The sequence below is a fragment of the Miniopterus natalensis genome, chromosome 8 (genome assembly GCF_054644295.1).
Source record: "Miniopterus natalensis isolate mMinNat1 chromosome 8, mMinNat1.hap1, whole genome shotgun sequence".
In the NCBI taxonomy this organism is placed as follows: Eukaryota; Metazoa; Chordata; class Mammalia; order Chiroptera; family Miniopteridae; genus Miniopterus; species Miniopterus natalensis.
In genome coordinates this window covers 729280-748782 of record NC_142088.1, presented here as the reverse complement: position 1 = coordinate 748782, position 19503 = coordinate 729280, and the positions used below count along the sequence as shown (strand labels likewise).

Genomic DNA, 19503 nt, shown 5'->3' with positions numbered 1-19503 from the left:
GCAGAAGAATCTGATGTTAGCTCCTAGGGCTATGCATTTTTCCCACTTTCTGTGCACCCTGAGAAAGAAGGTGCCTACGAAGAAGGGCTCCTGGTGGCTCACTGGGCTCAAATTGAAAACTAAACCAACAAACAACACCAGAGCCTCGGGGCCATTTCTACACGGCCTCTCCCGCACTGCACTTCAGGCAGCAGCCTGCCCTCAGCTCCCTGCCTGCGCCGGGCCACCTGCTGGCTGAGCATCCCTCGGCAGGGGCTCCTGGAGGCCTGTTTCAACCAATGGGACCATCCCATTGGCTGCGCAGCTGCATCCCCATCAGCTTCTTCATGAGCCAATCAGAGCAGCTCCATTCTGACCAATCAGGACACTGTCTTTTGGACCAAATGACAAAGATTTGGAGCCCTCATGGGCATGAGGAGCCACCAATCAGGAAGCAGGGACAGGGACCTGTGTCCATATAAGCCAGCTCCCCTCTGGCCCAGAGACAGAGCTTTTTTTTTTTTTTTTTTTTTTTTTTTTTTTTTTAGATTTTTAAAAAGTTGATTTTTAATCGATTGGGAATCAAACCAACAACCTTTCAGTGCACTAGATGCCACTCAACCAACTGAGCCACACTGGCCGGAGAGGGAACTTTTAATTTCCACCGAAGCTTGAGTTTCCCCCTGAAACACTGAAAATTTCTCGCCAGAGCAGAGTGGACAGGCACAGAACAGAGCACAGTGCAAAGCAGACCTGCGAGGAGCACAGCAAAGCTGTTTAGCCAGAGAGGGTCCTGGCCCCAAGGCTGCCTCAGGGCCATGCTGTTTTCATAGCCGTGCAAATCGAGCTGTCTTGCGCTGAATAAAGTCGCCTTCTTCATAGCACCCCACACTGGGGATTCTTAACACTGAATTGGCACCAAGGACCGTTGGTAGACAGCTCTAGTCACCCAGGGAGAACTGAAGGCCCAGAGCAGGGAAATGACCACTAAACGTGGGGCCTGGCCAGGCTGTCCACTGCACCCCGGCCCAGCGCAGCATCTCAGAGGGGCTTAAATAGGATTGGGGCAGGGTGCTAAGGAGATCACTACCACCCACCCAGGCCCAGACAAGCCTCTCTTTGTTCAAAAATAAATGAGCAAGCCGAGGGGAAAAGATTCCAGTCTGCAGTGACTGCAGCAGCGCCCACGGCATGGGCGAGAGCCCACATCTGACACGTGCCCACCTCCAAGGACAGGAGTCAGCTGTGGGGTCACCTGCAGTGTTCATAGTAGAACCTAAGAACACGTGACCATTGGGAGCACTAGTTGGGGAGGGGGGAGAAGTCCTATAAGGAGCACGTATTTATATTTTTATAAACATTTATTTGAACCCAAAAGAGGGTGCACCTGGAAGCAAGATCTCAACAGACTGAGGTAAGTGCTTCCATGTTATTTTTATAACGAGGTTTAAAAAAACCCCAAAACTTAATCTAAAACATCACCCAAAAGGAATCCACTCCTCCTGCAGCAGTGAGCAAGGTGAGCGAGGTCTGCCTGGCTTGGAAATGCTGGCTGCACCCCACTGTCCTGGGAGGTCACCTCCTCCCTTTGAAGCTCCTATGGGGCCATGACACCTACCTGCTGATGGGTGAGGATCCTATAAATTCACCCTCTCATTGTTTCAAATGGATTTTACCTTTTGAGCCCTCAGGGGTGGAACCCTCCTGACCTCTGCAGAACTGCCCACGGTTGCTCTTAAGACTGAGATCGTCCCTGTTCCAGTCCTACCTGCAAGATTTCTTCAGCTGAGCCTTCAGGCCAGGGAAGGAGGCAGACCCAAACTTCCGGGGGGGCCCCCCTCCCCCTCCCCACCCCAGCTGAGACATCCCACAGAGGAGCAGTCCTCGTTGTGACCCTCACTGACCACTCCCCACAGCCCAGGACCTTTGCATCATTTCTCACTTAACCCTCACACCCCTGGGCTTCTGTACCATGGAGTTTGTAGATGAGACAGAGGCCCAGAGAGCGATCAGGGGCCCCCTGACCGGCAGGACCAGGGTCCCAGTGATTCCTGCTCAGGTGAGTTCAGAGCCCTTCAGGCTCCCGGGAAGCTGCTCTAGACACCTCCTGGCCCCACTGGGGTGGACGCCCAGCACCCACCATGTCTCAGAGGACATGTGGGCTGGGGGCTGGTCCTTCGGGCTCAGGGCCGTGCTGAGTGGGGGGCTCCGTGGTGAAGCCAGAGCCTGCCTCCTGCCTGTCTTGGCCCTTCACGAGGAGTATCCCAGAGAGAAGGGCTCTCGAGGAGGGACAGCCCTGCCTCCTCCCTGGCATGCAGGCCCAGGACAAGGGACCTGGTCTGTGGCTGCTGGGGGGGTGGGGTGGGACGGGGCCTGCACTGTTCCCTGGGCCTGAAGGTGCCCTGAAATTCAGCCCTGTTAGTGTAACCAAGAATGTCTCCCCCACGTCCACATCAAGGCCTTTTCCCGAACAAAGACTGTCCTTTTACAAATCCCCTGAGCTTCCTAAACTGATGGGGCCCAAAGCCAGTCCTTGCAAGGCCACAGGGCCTCTGGGCTCCCTCCCTTGGTGCCACCCCCCCTCTCTCTGAGTCATGACTGGTCACCAGGCACCTTCTAAGAAACCAAATCCTTCCCTGCTGGTTCAAAATCTAGATCTCTGAGGCCACAGGGCCACCCCAGCCTCAAGGACCTACTTCTGAGCCGAAGCCAGGTGTCTTTTTTTTTCTTTCTCAATCCTTACCTGAGGGTATGCTTATTGATTTGAGAGAGAGGGGAAGGGGGAGAGAGAAAAGCACTGATGTGAGAAACTTCGATGGGTCGCCTCCCACACGAATCGGGCCTGGGGTTCAAACCCACCACCTTCGGGAGTGTGGGCCGAGGCTCAGCCACCCGAGCCACACCGGCCCCGCAGGCGAGTGGTCTTTTCAGTGTGAAAGTGCTGCCTCCGCTCACTCAAAGCCCGACGGTTTCTGCCTCGACCCCGTCGGAGCCCTCGGCTGCTGCACCCTCCGCGCCCCTGCCTGTCGCCAAGCTGCCTGCTGTCCATCCCCTGTACTTGCCGCACTCTCATCTCACCCCTTGGGGACGCAGTGGTCTAAAAATACATCCACAATTTAAAAAGAGTATATGTCTTTATTGATTCCAGAGAGAGAGGGAGAGAGAAACATCAATGATGAGAGAGACTCACTGATCGGCTGCGTTGATTTTTTTTTATGCTCCTCCCTGAGGACGTGGACCTTGGCCCCTTCCCCTGGCGCGTGGGCTGGACTTGGTGACACTTCTGACGGATGGAATGTGGTGGAAGGAGGAGCGCGACGCCCTAGGTGGCTCCTGGCGCACAGTGGGGATCCCCTGCCCGGGGAGGGACCAGCCGGGCCCTGGGGACACGGGCAGCTTCCCGGAGGCCTCCTGAGCCAGCTGCGGGGGAGCCTCCAGCTCGGTCACTTCACCCCTGGCCGGCAGGTCCCCTGCAGCTTCCCACGACCTTGAGCCAGAACCCCCGGGTCACCCCCACACTCCTAACCCCCAGAAACCGAGGATCGGTGTCATTCTAGGGCACTAAGTTTGGGGCCATTTGACCTGCAGCACGTAGCTCACGGGGCTATTCCAGGACCGACCAGCAGGGGCTCAGGGCTCGGAGCCGCCGCCCGGCCCCGCCGCCCGCCCCGGTCCTGGGCACGCTGGCCTCTGGCCCCCGCGCCGGGTGGTCAGGGCGGCTGCAGGGCGCCCCCTCGCCCGCTGTGCCCGCTGCTCCCGGAGCCCGCGCCCAGGCCCGGCGCCCGCCCTTCTGCCTCTGGAGCTGGGGGGAGGCCCGGGCGCCCCAAATGCCAGCGGATACACAGGCCAAAGCCAGGCTGCGGGGGGGGGGGGGCGGGGGACGGCGGTCCCCGTGGGTCCCCGTGGGTCCCCGTGGGCGGCACCGCCCCTCCGCCCCCCCGGGACCTGCAGGGGACACCGGCCTCCAGCCTCTGTGCCCCGAGAGCGCCGGTCCCGAAACACGCGGCTCTGGCCCGGGGGACACCGGGCGGGGGGGTGGGGCCGGGCACCGCGGGGCGCGACCCGGGCTGGGGGCTCCACGTCTGCAGGCGGGGACGGGGGGCGAGTGGGGGCCCAGCACCCGCCGGGTGGAGGCCGGGTCAGGGAGGAGAGGTGGGGTTCAGGGGGCCCCTCCGACAAGGACGTCAGGGGTCGTCCCTGGAAGAGACGGGAGCGGCGACCCGGGCAGGACGAGGGGTGACAGCGAGGCCGGGGAGCCCGCCCGCCCCGGGGACCGGCCCCTGGGCCCCGGAGGGTGCTCGGGCGCTGCCCGCTCAGGTCCGGCGTCGGACCCCGGGCCGGCTCGCTCCCCGGGACCCCAGGGCCCCGGGACCCGGGGACCCCAGCAGCGCGGGCGGCCGCCTCGGACCGCTCACGACCCGCCCTCCCCAGCCGGCCTCCCCTGGCCCCGCCCCCGGGCCCTGACCCCGCCCCCGGGCCGTGGCCCCGCCCCCTTCACCGCCCCCTAGCCCCTCAGGAGGGCCCGCCGCCGCGCGCCGGAAGAAGAGGCGCATTCTGGGAGGCGGCGCTGCATGCTGGGACCTGTGGTCCTCGCGCGACCCGGCCCGGGCGGCCTCTCCGGCCCCTTCAACCCCCACAGCCCGCTCAGCGCCCCGGCCCGACCCACACAGGCCCGAGCACCAGCCGCGCGCCGGCCTCGTCGGCGGCGAACCTCGGTCGGGACGGTTCCGGGCCCCTTCGACCCGGAAGGAGAAGTGCGGCCGGGGCGACGGCGCGGGGTCTCGGGAGCCACGCCCTCGGAGGCTGGGAATCCCGCGCAGGCTCCCTAACGCTCCAGGGCGGCGGGGCCTCGGTGTCACGTGACTCTAAGCGGCGCGCCCGGTTGGCTGCGGCCCGGGCACCCTGCGGTTACCGGGGCGACCGGACGGCGGCGCTCGGCGGCGGCGGCGCAGCGGCTCTGACGCGGCCGAGAGCCCGGCGGCTCTGCGGGGCGGTGGGCAGCCCGGGGCCGGCAGCCGACTCGGCCTCCCTCCGGGCCGCGCTCCCCGTCGGCCGCGCGGGGCGCCGGGCGCGCGCTGCACATGGGAGCCCGGGGCGCCCAGGATGCGGGCGCCGGCCAGGGAGCTCTTCCGGGACGCCGCCTTCCCCGCCGCCGACTCCTCGCTCTTCTCCAGCTTCTCCACGCCGCTCGCGCAGTTCCGCGAGGACATCACGTGGCGGCGGCCGCAGGTGAGCGGGCGGGGTCTCGGGGGTCTCCGCGCCGTGTTTCCCGCGGGGGCGCGAGCGCGGAGGCGGTGGCGCGGCGGCGCGGGGCCCGGGGGTGGGGCCGGGCCCGGGCGCGGTGGTCCGCAGGTGGCCGCCGCGTCCTCGGGAGGGGCTCCCGGGCCCCCCACCCGCGTGGGCGCCGCCTCGGGAGCTCCCTCGGGCTCCGTGGGGAAGGCGCTGAGGCGCGGGCAGGGGTGTCCCGGGCGCCGCCCCCGAGCCTGCTGCTCCCGGCGCCCCCCCGCGGCTCCGCGCGGCCCCCGTGCGCCCCCCGTGCCCCCGAGCCTGCTGCTCACGGCGGGCCCCTCGCGCGCCGGGGCCGGGCCGGGCGTCGCCGCCTCCAGAAGTGGTTCCCCGCCTGCTGGACGCGACTCGGGGCCTCCGGGGCGGCGCGGCCGGGGCCTGTTTGGCCGGGAGGAGGCCGGGAGGGCGGGGGAGCCTGGCGGGCCCACCCGCGGGACGCGGGTGGAGAGGGGTGGCCGTCGGCGCGGGAGGGCTAGAGGTCTCCGCGGAGGGGGACGGAGCCGGCTGAGTCCGAGGACACCCCCGGACGCCGGGCAGGTCCTGAGAAGCCCGAGGGCTGGTTCGCGCGGCCGCCGCTGGCGCCTTGGTGGGTCCCAGTGGCCGATGGGGAGTCGAGAGGGAAGATAAGGGGGGCCGAGCCTGAGCACCGGGTGGGTGGTGGTCCCTTGGAGGTACTGGGGGGAGGGGGTGGAGTCTGGTGGCTTTTCTCTCGCCTTTTAATTGGCGCTGTCGGTAGGCAGCTGGCTGTGAGTTGGGCGCCCAGGACCCAGGGAAGGGGGCTTGACCTGGGAATGGGGGCTGTGCTGGCGCTTACAGGCCAGGCCCGGGAGAGGGTCAGGAAGAGGAGGGTCGGGCCTGAGTCTGAGGGGCCCTCACGGTTCCGGGGGGTCAGCAGGTGCCCGACAGCTAGGCTCGGGAAGCAGCGGCAGCGAGGGGAGGGGACACCCAGGAGCACACGGGCTCTCAGGAGCTAGGAGGGCACCGCTGGGGTCAGGGTCCAGCGCTGTCCAGTGTGGGGAAAGATTTGAGAACGCGGAGGTGACATTGTAAAGGTGGTTTGGGGACGACCCCGGAGGGGCCTGGGGGGAGGAAGCAGGGGTGGCAGCTCTTTCCAGAGGTTGTCAGCGAGGGGAAACCGAGAGGGGAAGTAGTGCTGGGGAGCAGTGTCTCAGAGAGGATGGAGGGTCCCCGGGTGCCCTCCGCTGGCGATTCCGCCTGCATAGGTGCGAGAGGGAGGGGTCGCAGGAGGAATCCAGGCGGGGGCAGGAGAGGGCGCCCGGTGGGTGGCTTCTGATGAAGGGTGAGGCAAGCACGTTTTGAGAAGAGGGAGAATCAGAGGCGTAAGCTAGCCCGGGTGTGGGAAAGAGCCTCTTAGGGACATGCTGGGATTTCTAGCAGTACAGAGGACCCATTGGAGATTCCCCATTGAGTTCAAGGTGAAACCATTTGCCCTGGCCGAGTAGCTCAGTTGGTTCAAGAGTCGTCCCAGAACACCAAGGGGTTTGATGCCCGGTCAGGGCATGTACAAGAATCAACCAGTGAATGCATTAATAAATGGAACAACAAACTGATGTTTCTGCCCTTTACTGTTTCTTGCTAAAACTCAATAAATTTTAAAAAACAAAGTGAAACCATTTTCTAGATGAACATTTAGCTGTTTCAAGAAGGGAATGGTAGCATTCATCCAGAATTGGGGATTAAGGAAGGTGGACAGAGACAGGTACCCCATAATCCAAGCTGGGTGGGGTAATCTGAAGCAAGGAAGGGCTAACGGATCATGTCTGCAAGAAGCCAGCTGCCTCCCCTCCCATGTTAGGCAATGCAGAGGAGCAGAAAAGCTCCTCCCAGCCTGTCACCTAGATTTGTGTTCTCCATTTCAAAGACTGGCCACTAGGCATGATGTAACTCTAGACAATTTTCTTTATTTTAGGAAATTTGTGTCACACCCCGGCTGTTTCCAGATAACCCACAGGAAGGGCAGGTGAAGCAAGGGCTGCTGGGGGACTGCTGGTTCCTGTGTGCCTGCGCTGCCCTGCAGAAGAGCCAGCATCTCCTGCACCAGGTGTCTGTGACAGCGCAGTTTCTCTCTGCGCTCTTCCTGTCTGCTGGGCCCAGGAAGGAAATGAGAGGCCAGGCGCTGAACCCCTGTTCTGTGGGCTGTGCTGCACTGCTCAGCAACAGCAGTGGGAGTGAGAGGTCAGCTGTCAGGCCTCAGGGGCTCTGAGGCACAGCCACAGAGTCCCCCTCTCCCGCAGGGGTGCGTTCCTCCCTGCTCTGCCATCCCAGGATCCCGGTTCTCATGGAATCAGAGACACACATCTGAACTAAAAGGGCCAACCGGATAGGAAAGGGCTCGCCGAGGGCTCCTGTGCCCTGGTTTGGAGTGAGCGTCCCCACTAGTTACTTCCTTAACTGGATATGAATATACATTGGTAAAAAATGGTTAAAACTGTCTCTAATGCTTGGCAGACCCCACAGGCGTAGAAGGCCTGCTCACACTCCCTCCTGGAGCTGATGGCCTTGTGTTTGGCTCCTTGCTAAGTTTCACCAGTTAGCAACATTCATCAACAGTGGTGACCCAATCAGAGCTCCTCCAGGGGCCCCGGCCCATGCCAAGCGCAGCTCATCACTGGCTGTCACTCAGGCCTTGCTGGCTGTGACCCATTTTCACCAATGCGGACACTAGAACCATTGTCACTGTCTTCTAGCTAGTGAGTGGCAGAGCCAGCACCAAACGAGTCATCGAGGTACAAAGCCCCCAACGGCTCGGGTCAGAACACCAGACCCAGCAGTGAACACGAGTCCAGGTGTTGGCAGAGGGCCTGGGCTCCAGGTGCCTGCAGGAGGATCACTGTGCTTATGGCGCCCTGCCATCTGAAGCTCTGCTGAGAATTGGGTCTCGTGCTTGAGAAAGTCACATTTGTTTTGGATTCGTGTCGAGGGCTTAATCAGGGGCATGATGGTTGACATTGAGCTTTGGGAGACACTGGTTCCCTCACTGTGGCCTTAAAATGTTTTATTGAGAAGTCTGGATTTTCTGTCCAGTGGTTGGTTCCACGAGCACTGACCCTAGGCATGGAGTGAAGTCAGATCTTTTGCAGACCACGGGGTCTGTAGGGTGGCACAGCGTGGTCACTCTGGTCAGCACACTTGGAGGGCACTGCGTGATGCTTGTCTCATGGTCTCCTTTTGCCTTTCCCTGTGCATGGTAGGTCTTTCCTCCCGGACAGCCGAGCTGGCTTGATCAGACATACCGTGGCTCCTTCACCTGTCGAGTTTGGCAGTTTGGACGCTGGGTGGAGGTGACCATAGATGACCGTCTGCCTTGTCTTGCAGGGAGACTCTGCTTCTCCCGGTGCCAGAGAGAGGATGTGTTCTGGCTTCCGTTGCTGGAGAAGGTCTATGCCAAGTACGCAAGCTAGGGGCTGGTGGAGCTGGGCCCCGGTGGCTGGGCCACCACCACCTTCGGCTGCCCCCGGGATCATGTTTTCACCCTCCCTGGGCTGCAGCACCCTGTCATTTCCAGGTGCCTGGTTGCAGGTCCTGAGTGGGGCCGACTGCTCCAGAGACAAACTCTGAGGCTTGGCCTGTGGTACCTCCCTTTCCCTGCCCTCATTTCACAGTTGGGCATGAAGGGATACTGTGTTTTCTTCCTTTCTCTCTCCTCAACCCCAGCAAGAAAGATGTGGACAGGTCGCTCCTCCATAGGTTACTGGGGAGGAAGGAAGCTACCTAGGTATCAGCCTGTTTATCGGGGTCTGACTGAGACCAAGATCCTCGTGCAGAGTCTGAATTGAGCCCCTTCCCTCCTAGAATGCATTTACTGTCCTGCTGACAGCGAGCTGATAGGCCCATGTACCAGGAGGGGAGGGAGGCTGCTGCTGACGTAGTGTGAGTGCATCCCTCCCTCCGACGGCCACTGCCCAGCATGTGGGGTTGGAGTCCGTCAGACGGAGGAATGGGTGTCACAGCCTTGGCCTACACCGCCTCACACTTGCACTCACCCTGGCGGCCGGAGAGGTTCTGCACGTGGGCAGAGGTGGCTGGGCTTTGCTGGGATGCTGCATGTCAGCCCATGAAGGCACAATTGCATCTGGCAGCAGTGAGGATGAGTTGCAGAAAAAAGAAGGGATGTGGGGGTCAGAGGATGATTTGAGGTGTCATAGACCATGAGGACAGAAGAGAGGCAGGGTGCTGTGCCCTGTGCTGAAGGCTCACTCCCATGCCTTTCTCCCAGGGTCCATGGATCCTACGAGCATCTGTGGGCAGGGCAGGTGGCAGATGCCCTGGTGGACCTAACCGGCGGCCTAGCGGAAAGGTGGAACCTGAAGGACTTGGCAAGCAGCAGGGGCCAACAGGATGGGCCCGGCAGCCCAGAGCCCAGGACTTGTCGGCAGCTGCTTGCCCTCAAGGAGCGGTGTCTGATCAGCTGCTCGGTGTTCAGCCCCAGAGCAGGTGAGGCTGTGGTCACGCAGGGGGCCTGCACACAGCTTTGGGTCCTATAGGCATTCACTGGGCCCTGTCCAGACTGAGTGGAAGCTGGTGTCCGGCTGTGTGACCTTGTCCTGCTGCCCGCCCTTCTCCAGAGGGTGGGGTCTCTGTTCCCTTGACCAGGACTGTGGGGTCACCACAGTGCGGAGATGGCCTGGGAAGCACATGGTGATACCATCTCTGGCTCGGCTGGCAACCTGCAAACTCAGCACCCAGGTTTCCGGTGTAGTGATGCGCATGCTCGTTGAGGAAAGGTTGTTGAAAAACTCAGACGTAGCTGCTTTTGATTTTTAAGGCACTTTCTCAGTTTTTCATAAACCTGTACTTTTTGCATTTTGTGTTCTGTACCATCTTCTGTGTTGCATAAACTTGGTCAACTTCTTACTACACTAATGAGATGTGCTGTAGCTTCTTTCACCTTTCACTCAGTGTTAGGAGCTTATCTGATTTTACACTGTCGTAAATAAATAACAGTATTTTTATGCGTACAAGTTTGCCGTTTAGGGTTATTTCCACAGTGGAGTTTTTGATCAGAGATTACGAATGTTGAAATAAACAGACCCGTGTTGACAGTTACGCTGCCCTGGTGTGTGTGTGGGGGGGTTGGCACAGGCCTGGGACGGGCTCCTCCCCTGAGGGTGGGGTACACATGGGCTGCTGGAGGTCACCTAGCCCACTGAAGTGGCACGGGGCTGGGGATGGGGGCGGGACACCCAGCATGGCGGCACAGTGCCATCTGGGTAAAGCACATGAGATGGTCCAGGAGCGTCTTCTTTGCGCTGGGTCACCCTCCTCTCCAGGTAGTTGCCGTCTAGTTTGGCTCCTCCTCCTCCTCCTCCTCCTCCTCCTCCTCCGTCCTCTGTCCCTGGTCTCTGGGCAGTTGGAGTCATTTCTCCTCGGCCGCCAGTCCTCCCACTGCCCCTCCATCCCCTGCATCCCACTGGCCTTGCCATGCCATCTCCCCTGTCCCTGGGTTGCACACCGTTGATAACAGTGCTCATAGTAGCACTTTTGAGACAACCTTGCACTAGATGTCCTGCATGGCCCTGTGGTCCAGCCAGTGTCCCTCATTCATCCAGGTGGGAACCAGGGCCCAGAGAAAGGAATGAGCTGCCAGTTCTGGTCCAGCTGAGCCGGGGTCCAGAGCCTTGCTGGGGCTCTGCACTGGCCAAGGCCACTGCTGAGCTAACTGTCCACAGCAGTCAGGGAAGGAGCCCCTGATGGTCTGGCCCCTGGGGGCTGGACAACTCCTCAGGGGAGAAGACAGACCTGTGCATCTGCTGGGTTTGGTGATTCCTGCTGCTGACTGAGCTGCTCCTTGCCCAGGTGCCCGGGAGTTGGGGGAGTTTCACGCCTTCATCGTCTCGGACCTGTGCCAGCTCCAGGGTCAGGCTGGTCAGAGTATCCTGCTACTGCGCATTCAGAACCCCTGGGGCCGGCGGTGCTGGCAGGGGCCCTGGAGAGAGGGGTGAGTGTGGGTGGTGGCACTGCCATCGTAGGGAGGGGCGCCTGGTCCCCTATGCTGTGGCTCATGCTGTGGCTTGTGCCACGGTGGTTTGGGTGGTCAGGACAGGGCTCAGTTGGCTCCCAGCAAGGCTCCCTTGACCCAAGGCTGTGGCAGGGACAGGGCTCTCAGGGCTCCTGTTCCCCTCCAGGTCGCCTTGCGCCATTGCACGGTCAGTACTGTCACTCTGAGATGGGAGACCTTTGCTGACCTGAGCTTCTTTCCAGGGGCGAAGGGTGGAGCCAGGTGGACCCAGTGGATTCATCAGAGCTGCTGTCCCAGCTCCAGGAAGGGGAGTTCTGGGTGGAGGAGGAGGAGTTTCTCCGGGAGTTTGACGAGGTCACCATTGGCTACCCGGTCACCGAAGCTGGCCACCTGCAGAGCCTCTACTCAGGTAACCAGCACATTCCCCAGGCAGCCTTCAGGGGGTGCAGTGTGCCCCCCGAAGGAACTCAGCCTCCTATAGTCAGGCCTGAGCAGGGCCCTTGTCCCCTGCGGTGGCTCCCCGTGGGGGGAGCCTGACACGTGCTGTGCTCTTGCCCTAGAGAAGGTGCTGAGCCACACCCAGGAGCTGCCGGGGGCCTGGGTCCAGGGCCAGTCCGCAGGAGGCTGCCGGAATAACAGTGACTTTCCCAGCAACCCCAAGTTCTGGCTGCGGGTGTCGGAACCGAGTGAGGTATATGTCGCTGTCCTGCAGCGGCCCCGGATGCGCATGGTGGACTGGGCTGGCCGGGCCCGGCCACCGGTGGGGGACAACCGCACTGTGTGGAGCCCGGCGAGCGTCCCTGGCAAGGACTACCCAGCCGTGGGCCTGCATCTTTGGAAGGTAGCTCCATGGGGCCAACTTCCTGCTCAGCGGGGTGCAGGGTCCAGGATGGGAGATCCGTGGAGGTCTGAGTGCTGGTGCTGGCGCACATATGACAAGCCCCACAGGCCACACCTGGCTGTCCTGGGGTCATGTCCCTACTTTGGCTCCCACAGACCCAGCACTAATCTGAGTACAGGACTGAGTTTCCTGCCTGTGGGCCAGAGGAAACCAGAACCAAAGCCGGGGGTGGCGGGACTCTAGGTTGCCGGTGTTTGTGGAGGTCTGAGCCGAGCTGAGACTTCCTGTGGGACCTCGAGAGGTCACTTCACCCTCTGCTCCCTCAGTTTCTTCCCCATCTGGCACCCGATAGAGGCACCTGTCCTCTCCTGGGGACAGGAGCCTGGTGCAGGAACCTGCTGCCTGTTTGCTGCCCACTCACCTGATTTTTAGTCTTGTATGTCCTGCCTCGATCTGAGGGCTCATGACCGTGTTCCCTGTCCCCTTGTGGGCGAGGCTTATTTTTTTCCTCCTGCTAAGTAATTGCTGGCAGGCCTTTTGTTCAGCGACCTCAGGTTGACTTGGCCGTTGGGCACAGACCTTCCTCATCTGCGTGTTCTCCCTGCCCAGGGCCCTGCAGCTCACGTGGGGCAGGCTGAGTGCAAGCCCAGGGCCATGGGCAGTTTCAGTTCCCGGGAGGCTGGGTGCTGAGGAGATGCCGTGATGCCGGGAGTGGGCGTGGCAGGCTCTGTGAGTTCCCACGCAGGCCTCCTCTCCCCAGGTGGAGAAGCGGCGGGTCAGCCTGCCCAGGGTCCTATCTACACCCCCTGTGGCTGGCACCGCGTGCCATGCGTATGACCGTGAGGTCCATCTCCGCTGTGAGCTCACCCCTGGCTACTACCTGGCTGTGCCCAGCACCTTCCTAAAGGACATGCCAGGACAGTTTCTGCTCCGCGTCTTCTCCAGCGGACGAGTCTCCCTCAGGTGAGGGGCAGTGGGCTGGCTTAACGGGCAGGGTCTGGCCATTTCCTTGGGCGCTTGTGTGCTCCTGCTTGACCACTGTGAGCCAGACTGCGCCTCCAGCCACCCTCCTGTGCTCCTCTTTCCCGGCAGTGCCATCAAGACTGCAGCCCAGAGCCCCAACCCCAGGAACACCCTGCTTGCGGGGGAGTGGGAGACCGTGCAGCTGCGGGGCTCCTGGAGGATCGGCCAGACGGCCGGGGGCAGCAGGAATTTCGCCTCCTATCCCAGCAATCCCTGCTTCCCCCTCTTGGTGCCCGAGGGTGCAGGCCCCCGCTGTGTCCGGATCACTCTGCACCAGCACTGCCTGGATGGCGACTGCCACCCCATTGGCTTCCATGTCTTCCAGGCAAGCTCCATGTCCCTAGTCTGGAGGCTGAGCCAGGGTGGGATGGGCGTGATGTGGAGCCCTGGACTCTGGCATTTGGGCACATTGGCCAGTCACATACAAGACTCGTCTCTGGGTTTCATAAAGTCTAGTTCACTGGGGCCACAGGTGGCTCAGGCAGCCCCTTTCCCCTCTCCCTGGCTCAAAACAACTGTCCTGTGGTCAGTTTCCCCAGGACTGTGCCTTCTTCCCAGGAGGGCCAGTGGTGTCCCCGGGAGTGATCAGTCTATACCAGCAGCGCCTAGAGTTTGTAGCCCCGGTCCCCACACATGCCCCCAGCACAGGCTGCTTCTGGGGGCGAGGGTGCCTCTGGGAGCCACGGAGAGGTGGGTGATAAGAGGGCTTGTGGGAAAGAGCAGGAAAGTGGGCAGGGAGCCCACACTGGCCAAGACCGTCCTGGAACTGACAGCCACTCTGCTGCCCGAGTGTCGCTGCCAGGACTTTCAGGTCAGAAAGAAAACAGGCGGGTGGCAAGGAGCTCCCGGGTTCCCGAGGTCCTCTGGGCAGGCATCTCAGCCTGCGGGCTGCAGTGGGCCCAGCTGTGCGGATTGCTCCTGGACCCCAGACAGGTCTAGGGGTAGAGGCAGCTTCCAGGAACTCGGGCTGAGAGTATTGCCCCTGCCTTCTACCTAGAACAATGTGAGTCAAGGGGAGCCCCTCAGAAGGAAGTGCTGCCCTCCAAGTGTTGGGCAGGGGCCGGGGAGCAGACCCCACAGATGGTGAGGAGGGCGTGTGGAAGCCAGGGAAGGGCCAGTGAGTCATAAGTGCCACCCAGAATGCCATCCTTGGCTGGTTGGCTCTGTCTCCCACCATGAGACACCCTTAGCAGACCTGTAGCTGGAGGAAGGGGAGATGTCAGAGGTTGCAGGCCCGGATCCCATGGCCACTGGGGCTCCCCAGCCCACACACAGTTGAGCTCCTGGAGGCCCCACTTCTAGATGGGCGAGGTGAAGTGTCCAGTGTCCCAACATCTGTGGAGGGAAAGGGACCCACGTAGCCTGGAGTACAGATGATCTAGGGGGAGAGTAGGATTTTCTGATTGAGAAGGTTCTGTATACTTGGGGGGTGGACTGAGCTGCTGAGAACCCCCCTTCCCAAGAGCAGAGACACCAGGAGCTTCATAAAAAATGTTAGTGGCCATCAGATGACTCAGGGCCTGAGCAGGGGCTATTTGGGTGGTTCCTGGGTGTGGCCTGACACCTGACAGAGTCTCTTGGCTCAGCGGTGGGGCCTGGGTGAGTGGTGAGCCCAGCTTTGGGGGCTGCTACTGCTCCTCCTTGGAAGGGGTGTGTGTGTGGTGGGGGACCAGGCATGAAGCCCCAGGAGGTCCAAGCAGACTGCAGCTGGGGCTGCTCCAGTTCAGCATGCCCCCAGCTGGGGCTGCTTGGGGCCTGGGAAAGAGACTGAGGACAACGGGCAGTTCTACCCACCCCAAGGACAGGCCTCCCACTCAGTCTGTGCCTCTCCAGGTTCCAGTGGCCGGCGAGGCCCAGGGCGCGCCCTCCCTGCTGCTGCAGAAGCCCCTGCTGAGCTGCGTGCCTCACAGCTACACTCAGGAAGTGAGCCGTGTCTGCCACCTCTCTGCGGGGACCTATAGGATTGTGCCCTCCACCTACCTGCCAGACATGGAGGGGGCCTTCACGGTGACCATCGCCACCAGGATAGACAGGTGGGGCAGTGGGGGCCGTAGTCCTTAGTGCGTTAGTTCCCCCCTCACTGTGTTCTCCCGCCTGCCCCATGTGCCCCAGCTCTTAGCTGTCCTGACTGAGACCAAGGCTGCGGCAGTGCCTGGGACTCCTGTCAGCTGTGGCGGCGTAGATGGGCCTGAGCATGGGGAATCCCAGGGCTGACCCAGGTGATCTCCCACAGGCGCTCCATCCACAGCCAGGAAATGCTGGGGCAGCTCCTCCAGGAGGTACGTGGGGCCTGGGAGGGGTTGCCTGGGACCTGAGGCCTCCATTCCCCCAGCCCCTCCCGGCGGCCTCGCTGTGGACTTGGCTGTCCCCTGAGAGCAGCAGGCAGAGCCTCTGAGTCACAGCCCCTGGCAGTGCCGAGGAAGGAAGCTCCCCGTCTTCCCCACTGTCAGGGGCAGCGAGTGCCCACATCTCGCCATCTCCTGTCACAGGCCTCCTTCATGGCAGTGATGAGGACCTAACTGATGACCCCGTGTGTCAGCTCCGGGGACTGGGGTCCTTGTACTGTGGCCTCGTGCCACCAGCCTGTGCTGCGGCGGCCCATCCTGAGCTGGGTGCTACGTGTGCCTGTGGCTCCAGATGAAGATTCCTCGTCCTGGAGAGAGGCAGCCCCAGTCCGCAGGGAGGGCAAGAAAAGCCCATCGTCCTGGTCCCCGAGCTGCAACAACAGCTCTGCAGGACCCTCCACGTCTCCCCTGCGGGCTCCAGAGAGGCCTTGTAGCTGACAGGAGTGTCGGCACAGTCTGTGCAGCGTTTCTAGGATGTAACTGTGTGTGTGCCCTGCGCGGGAGCCGAACTGGCAGCCTTTTGGTGCACAGGTTGATGCTCAACCAACTGAGCCAAACTGGCCAGGGCTCTAGGATGTAACTTTATAAATAAACATGAGTGCTGAGCAGTTTACGGACGTCTTGTTTCAGGCAGGGGAGACACTGGGAGGGGACCATGGCCTCCGGGAGGTGGTTTCAGGAGGAGGGGGGTTGGGGAGGAAGATTGGGCACTTGGGGCAGGCCCAGGGCAGGTGCAGGAGGGAGTGGCAGGAAGCAGACTGCTGCCTGCCATCTCCCCACTTGGCAGCCTTGCCATTACCTACCAGCCAAGTGGTATTTGTAGGTATGCAAAGTGGAGGGCACCAGAGAACCAAGGCCTGGTGTCCTCTGCCCGGTGGTGCCATATGCAGTTGGTGCTGACACTGTCCTGGCTCCGGCCCTCTGGTTTGCCCTGAAGTCCTCAGTGGCCTGGAAGTTCCTGCTGGGTGTGGGCTGCTCCCAAGTCTTCCAGGGTCTGAGCAGGTCCCCCCCACCCATGGCTGATCTCCTCATGTCCCAGACATCTGGGCCTCGGTCTATATTCTCACACCTGTCACTGGTCTGGAGCCCAGTGTGGGGCAGCTGAGCTGAACCAGGGCTGCAGACCTCGGGGCCCAGCAGACTGGGAGGGCCTCACCCTACTGCCTGATGCAGTTGGGGCTTTATGACACCTGGAGTGAGCAGCCTGCCTGGCCAAGTCGAGTGCCAGCGCTGAACCCAGGGTTGTGTCCAGGGTCAGGCCCATCTGGGGTCCCCAGCAGCTCTGTGGACCTGCTGGTGGGGGACTGGGGGGGGTGAAGACGGCCTCCCTCGTGCACTGTAGCCTCGCAGATGCAGGGGGCAGGTGTGGGATGTGTGCAGGTAAGAACACCTTCCCCACCCTTCCCAGCAGACTTTGCCCGCTCCACCTGTCTGCGGTCCCTTTTCATTTTCACTTCCTGCTGCAGAGGCCCAGTGCCCGTGGCTTCTCCTTGGGAGCCGTGCCGGACCTAGTCCTGGTCCTGGGTTCTCTCTCGCATGTCCTCGCTCGCCCTCCCTCCCCCAGGCCTTGGTCAGCCTGGGGGTTGGCAGAGCTTTTGTGGTGAGTGCTGAGACCCCGGTGCCCTGTGAGCAGGTAGTCAGGGAGGGGCTGGCCAGCAGGGCTTCCTGGGCAGGAGGTGGGATGGAGCCGGTGCCAGCTGGACCGGCCCACCAGGCTGTGTCCAAGCTCTCGGACGCTCAGGGCTCTCTTCTCTCCACTTACAATCATTTCTTGCTTGGTATCCCTTGTCCACTTCATTTGGTTTTACTGGATTCCACCCCCACTGACAGCCTTAAACTGGTTTTGCTGCATTTTGAGATGAGTGAAGAGCTACGCAGCTCCTGGGGACACTGCAGACTTTGGACATGGCTGTGCTCCATCAGGGGAGGGGCTTCTCCGGTTCTGAGGATACTTTGGGGACAGACTGGGCCCCCTAGCCCCTGGAGTGTTCAGCTCTGAGGTCTGGGACCCCATCCCTCCCGAGGTAGCTCAGACAACGTGCCAGGACGTTCTGTCCATTCCTCTCTGGTTCCCTGCAGGTACAGGCTCCGTTTGCACAGATGGTGGGGTCTGGGTCTGGGCTGAGACAGCACAGCCCAGGGTCCCTTGGAGCACAGGCCCTGGAGGTTTCGTTGGGCACGTGGGCCATTTCCTGAACCACCCCCAGCACCCTGCTCCAGGGCCAGGACTCAAGCCCCGCCCATCCTCAGTTGCCTGGGACTCCTGGTGCCTTACAAGTTAACCAGGAGGTGGGGCTGCCTGGCAAGGAGTGAGCACTGGCTTGGGCGGGGCTGGGCTGGACTACTATGTCAGGGGCCAGTCCTAGTACCCTGTGGGCTCCTGGGGCCTGGGCAGGTGTCACGATGGGTATCTCTGTGTGGCACATGGGTGTGTCCCTGTGGTCCAGTTGACATGGGCTCATCCCTCATCCCCCAACCCCACTGAGAAAACCAACTAGCATCTACACATCTCTCTACCCCCCTGCTCCTCACTGTCCATTCTGAAGCCCCTCTGCGAGCATACAGTGGGTGCTGTGGGTGTGGCCAAGATGCCCAGTGCCCCTGCCCTTGGGGACACGTTAGAGGATGGTCTGCACACAGGTCTCCTAGGTAGTCCTGACAAGGAGGTGACCAATGATATGTGGGGTGCTCCTTGACCAGCTCAGGGTCAGCCAGGGGCAGGGCAGAGGTTGGCAGAGGAGCTGGGCAGCCTCAGGGAATGGAAAAAGCTCTCTGTGCCTGAAGGGTGGGATGTGGGGGCTCAGAGAGCATGGCAAGTGCTGAGGCTGGAGGGGTGGGTAAAGAAGGGGCCTTGAGGCCACCTAAGGAGCTTGGGTCTTTCCTCTTGGGCCGTGGGAGCCATTGCAGTTTTAAGCAGGATGTGATGTGAGTGTATTTGACATCTCCCTCTGGCTGAGGTCTTGGGGACGGGTTGGAAGTTGGGGACCAACCAGAAGGCTGTTGAAGACATCCAAGGGGCAGATGGTGGCCTCCTGACTAGGCAGGAGGTGGTGGGTGCCGAGGGAAGAGGCCAGTGTCGAGGTCCCTCCAGGAAGGAGACCCAGCAGAACAAGACGCTTGGGGCGTCATGAGTTTGCACAGATCAGTATGAGTCTCCATGAACGTGGTATACCTACCTCCCCACCGGCCACCTCCACAGAGGCCTCCTCCAGCCTCGCTCAGCAGAGCACGGTTCACTTTCACCTAAAGGACTGTTTTTCTATGCTTATACATGAATCGTATTTTTGGTTTCCTTTTAACAGTTGTTTGTCGCCAGTATATAGAAATACATTTTATTTATTTATTTTTGGTTAATCTTCGCCTGAGGATATTTTTTCATTGATTTTTAGAGAGGGTGGAAGGGAGGGAGAGGGAGGGAGGGAGGGAGGGAGGGAGGGAGGGAGGGAGGGAGGGAGGGAGGGAGGGAGGGAAACCACATTGCTTGGTTGCCTCCTGCCTGCACCCTGACCAGGGCCAGAGATCAAACCTGCAACCCAGGTATATGCCCTTGACCGGGAATCGAACCTGAGACCCTCCTTTGCTCGGGACAACACTCTAACCACTGAGCCACACCAGCCAGGGCTAGAAATACATTTTTTTGGTCTATTAATCTTGTCTCCTATAACCTTGCTAATTCACTTATTGGTTCATAGTTTTGGGGTAAATTCCTTTGGATTTTCTATATACACAGTTATGTCATGTGAAGATAGAAAGATTTATGTCTCTCTTTCCTACCTGGAAGCTTTTTTTCTCACCTCATCTCCTCTGGTTGGGATCCAGGGACATCGAATGGAGGTGGTGGGCACTGTCCTTGTCACTGAGCACATGGGAGCTCCCAGCCTCCCACTGAGTATGGTGCTTCCTGCGGGTTACCTGGGACACCCTCTGTCACCAAGGGCGTTGCCTCTTTCCTAGTTTGCTGAGTTCCCATTGTAAACGAATGTTGAATTTTGTCAAATGGTTTTATTGGCATCGATCGAGAGGATTATATAAATGTCCTTCTTTATTAA

General features: G+C 60.9%; 1 protein-coding gene across 3 annotated transcripts; it reads left to right on the top strand.

Moving 5' to 3' along the window:
- The first annotated feature begins 5050 nt into the window (after nt 1–5050).
- Nucleotides 5051–16062, top strand: CAPN10 (calpain 10). Of its 3 annotated transcripts, XM_087819468.1 has the most exons (12): nt 5051–5208; nt 7196–7327; nt 8478–8674; nt 9503–9720; nt 11083–11224; nt 11488–11654; nt 11806–12086; nt 12847–13049; nt 13179–13434; nt 14943–15142; nt 15343–15388; nt 15599–16062. In XM_087819468.1, the coding sequence occupies exons 1-12, from the start codon at nt 5083–5085 to the stop codon at nt 15626–15628; spliced, it is 1998 nt and encodes a 665-aa protein (XP_087675594.1). In that variant the 5' UTR covers nt 5051–5082; the 3' UTR covers nt 15629–16062. The 3 variants fall into 3 exon arrangements, with proteins under 3 accessions (XP_087675594.1, XP_087675593.1, XP_087675595.1); XM_087819467.1 differs by having other exon boundaries at nt 15343–16062; XM_087819469.1 differs by lacking the exons at nt 5051–5208; nt 7196–7327 and having other exon boundaries at nt 8594–8674; nt 9079–9720; nt 15343–16062.
- The last annotated feature ends 3441 nt before the right edge of the window (nt 16063–19503 follow it).

Bases quoted from the DNA above. Each gene is read 5' to 3' on its own strand.
- CAPN10 (XM_087819467.1), top strand. From the start codon at position 5,083: ATGCGGGCGCCGGCCAGGGAGCTCTTCCGGGACGCCGCCTTCCCCGCC. The intron at 5,209-7,195 runs GTGAGCGGGCGG...TCTTTATTTTAG, and splicing joins TCACGTGGCGGCGGCCGCAG to GAAATTTGTGTCACACCCCG. The intron at 7,328-8,477 runs GTGTCTGTGACA...TGTGCATGGTAG, and splicing joins GCCAGCATCTCCTGCACCAG to GTCTTTCCTCCCGGACAGCC.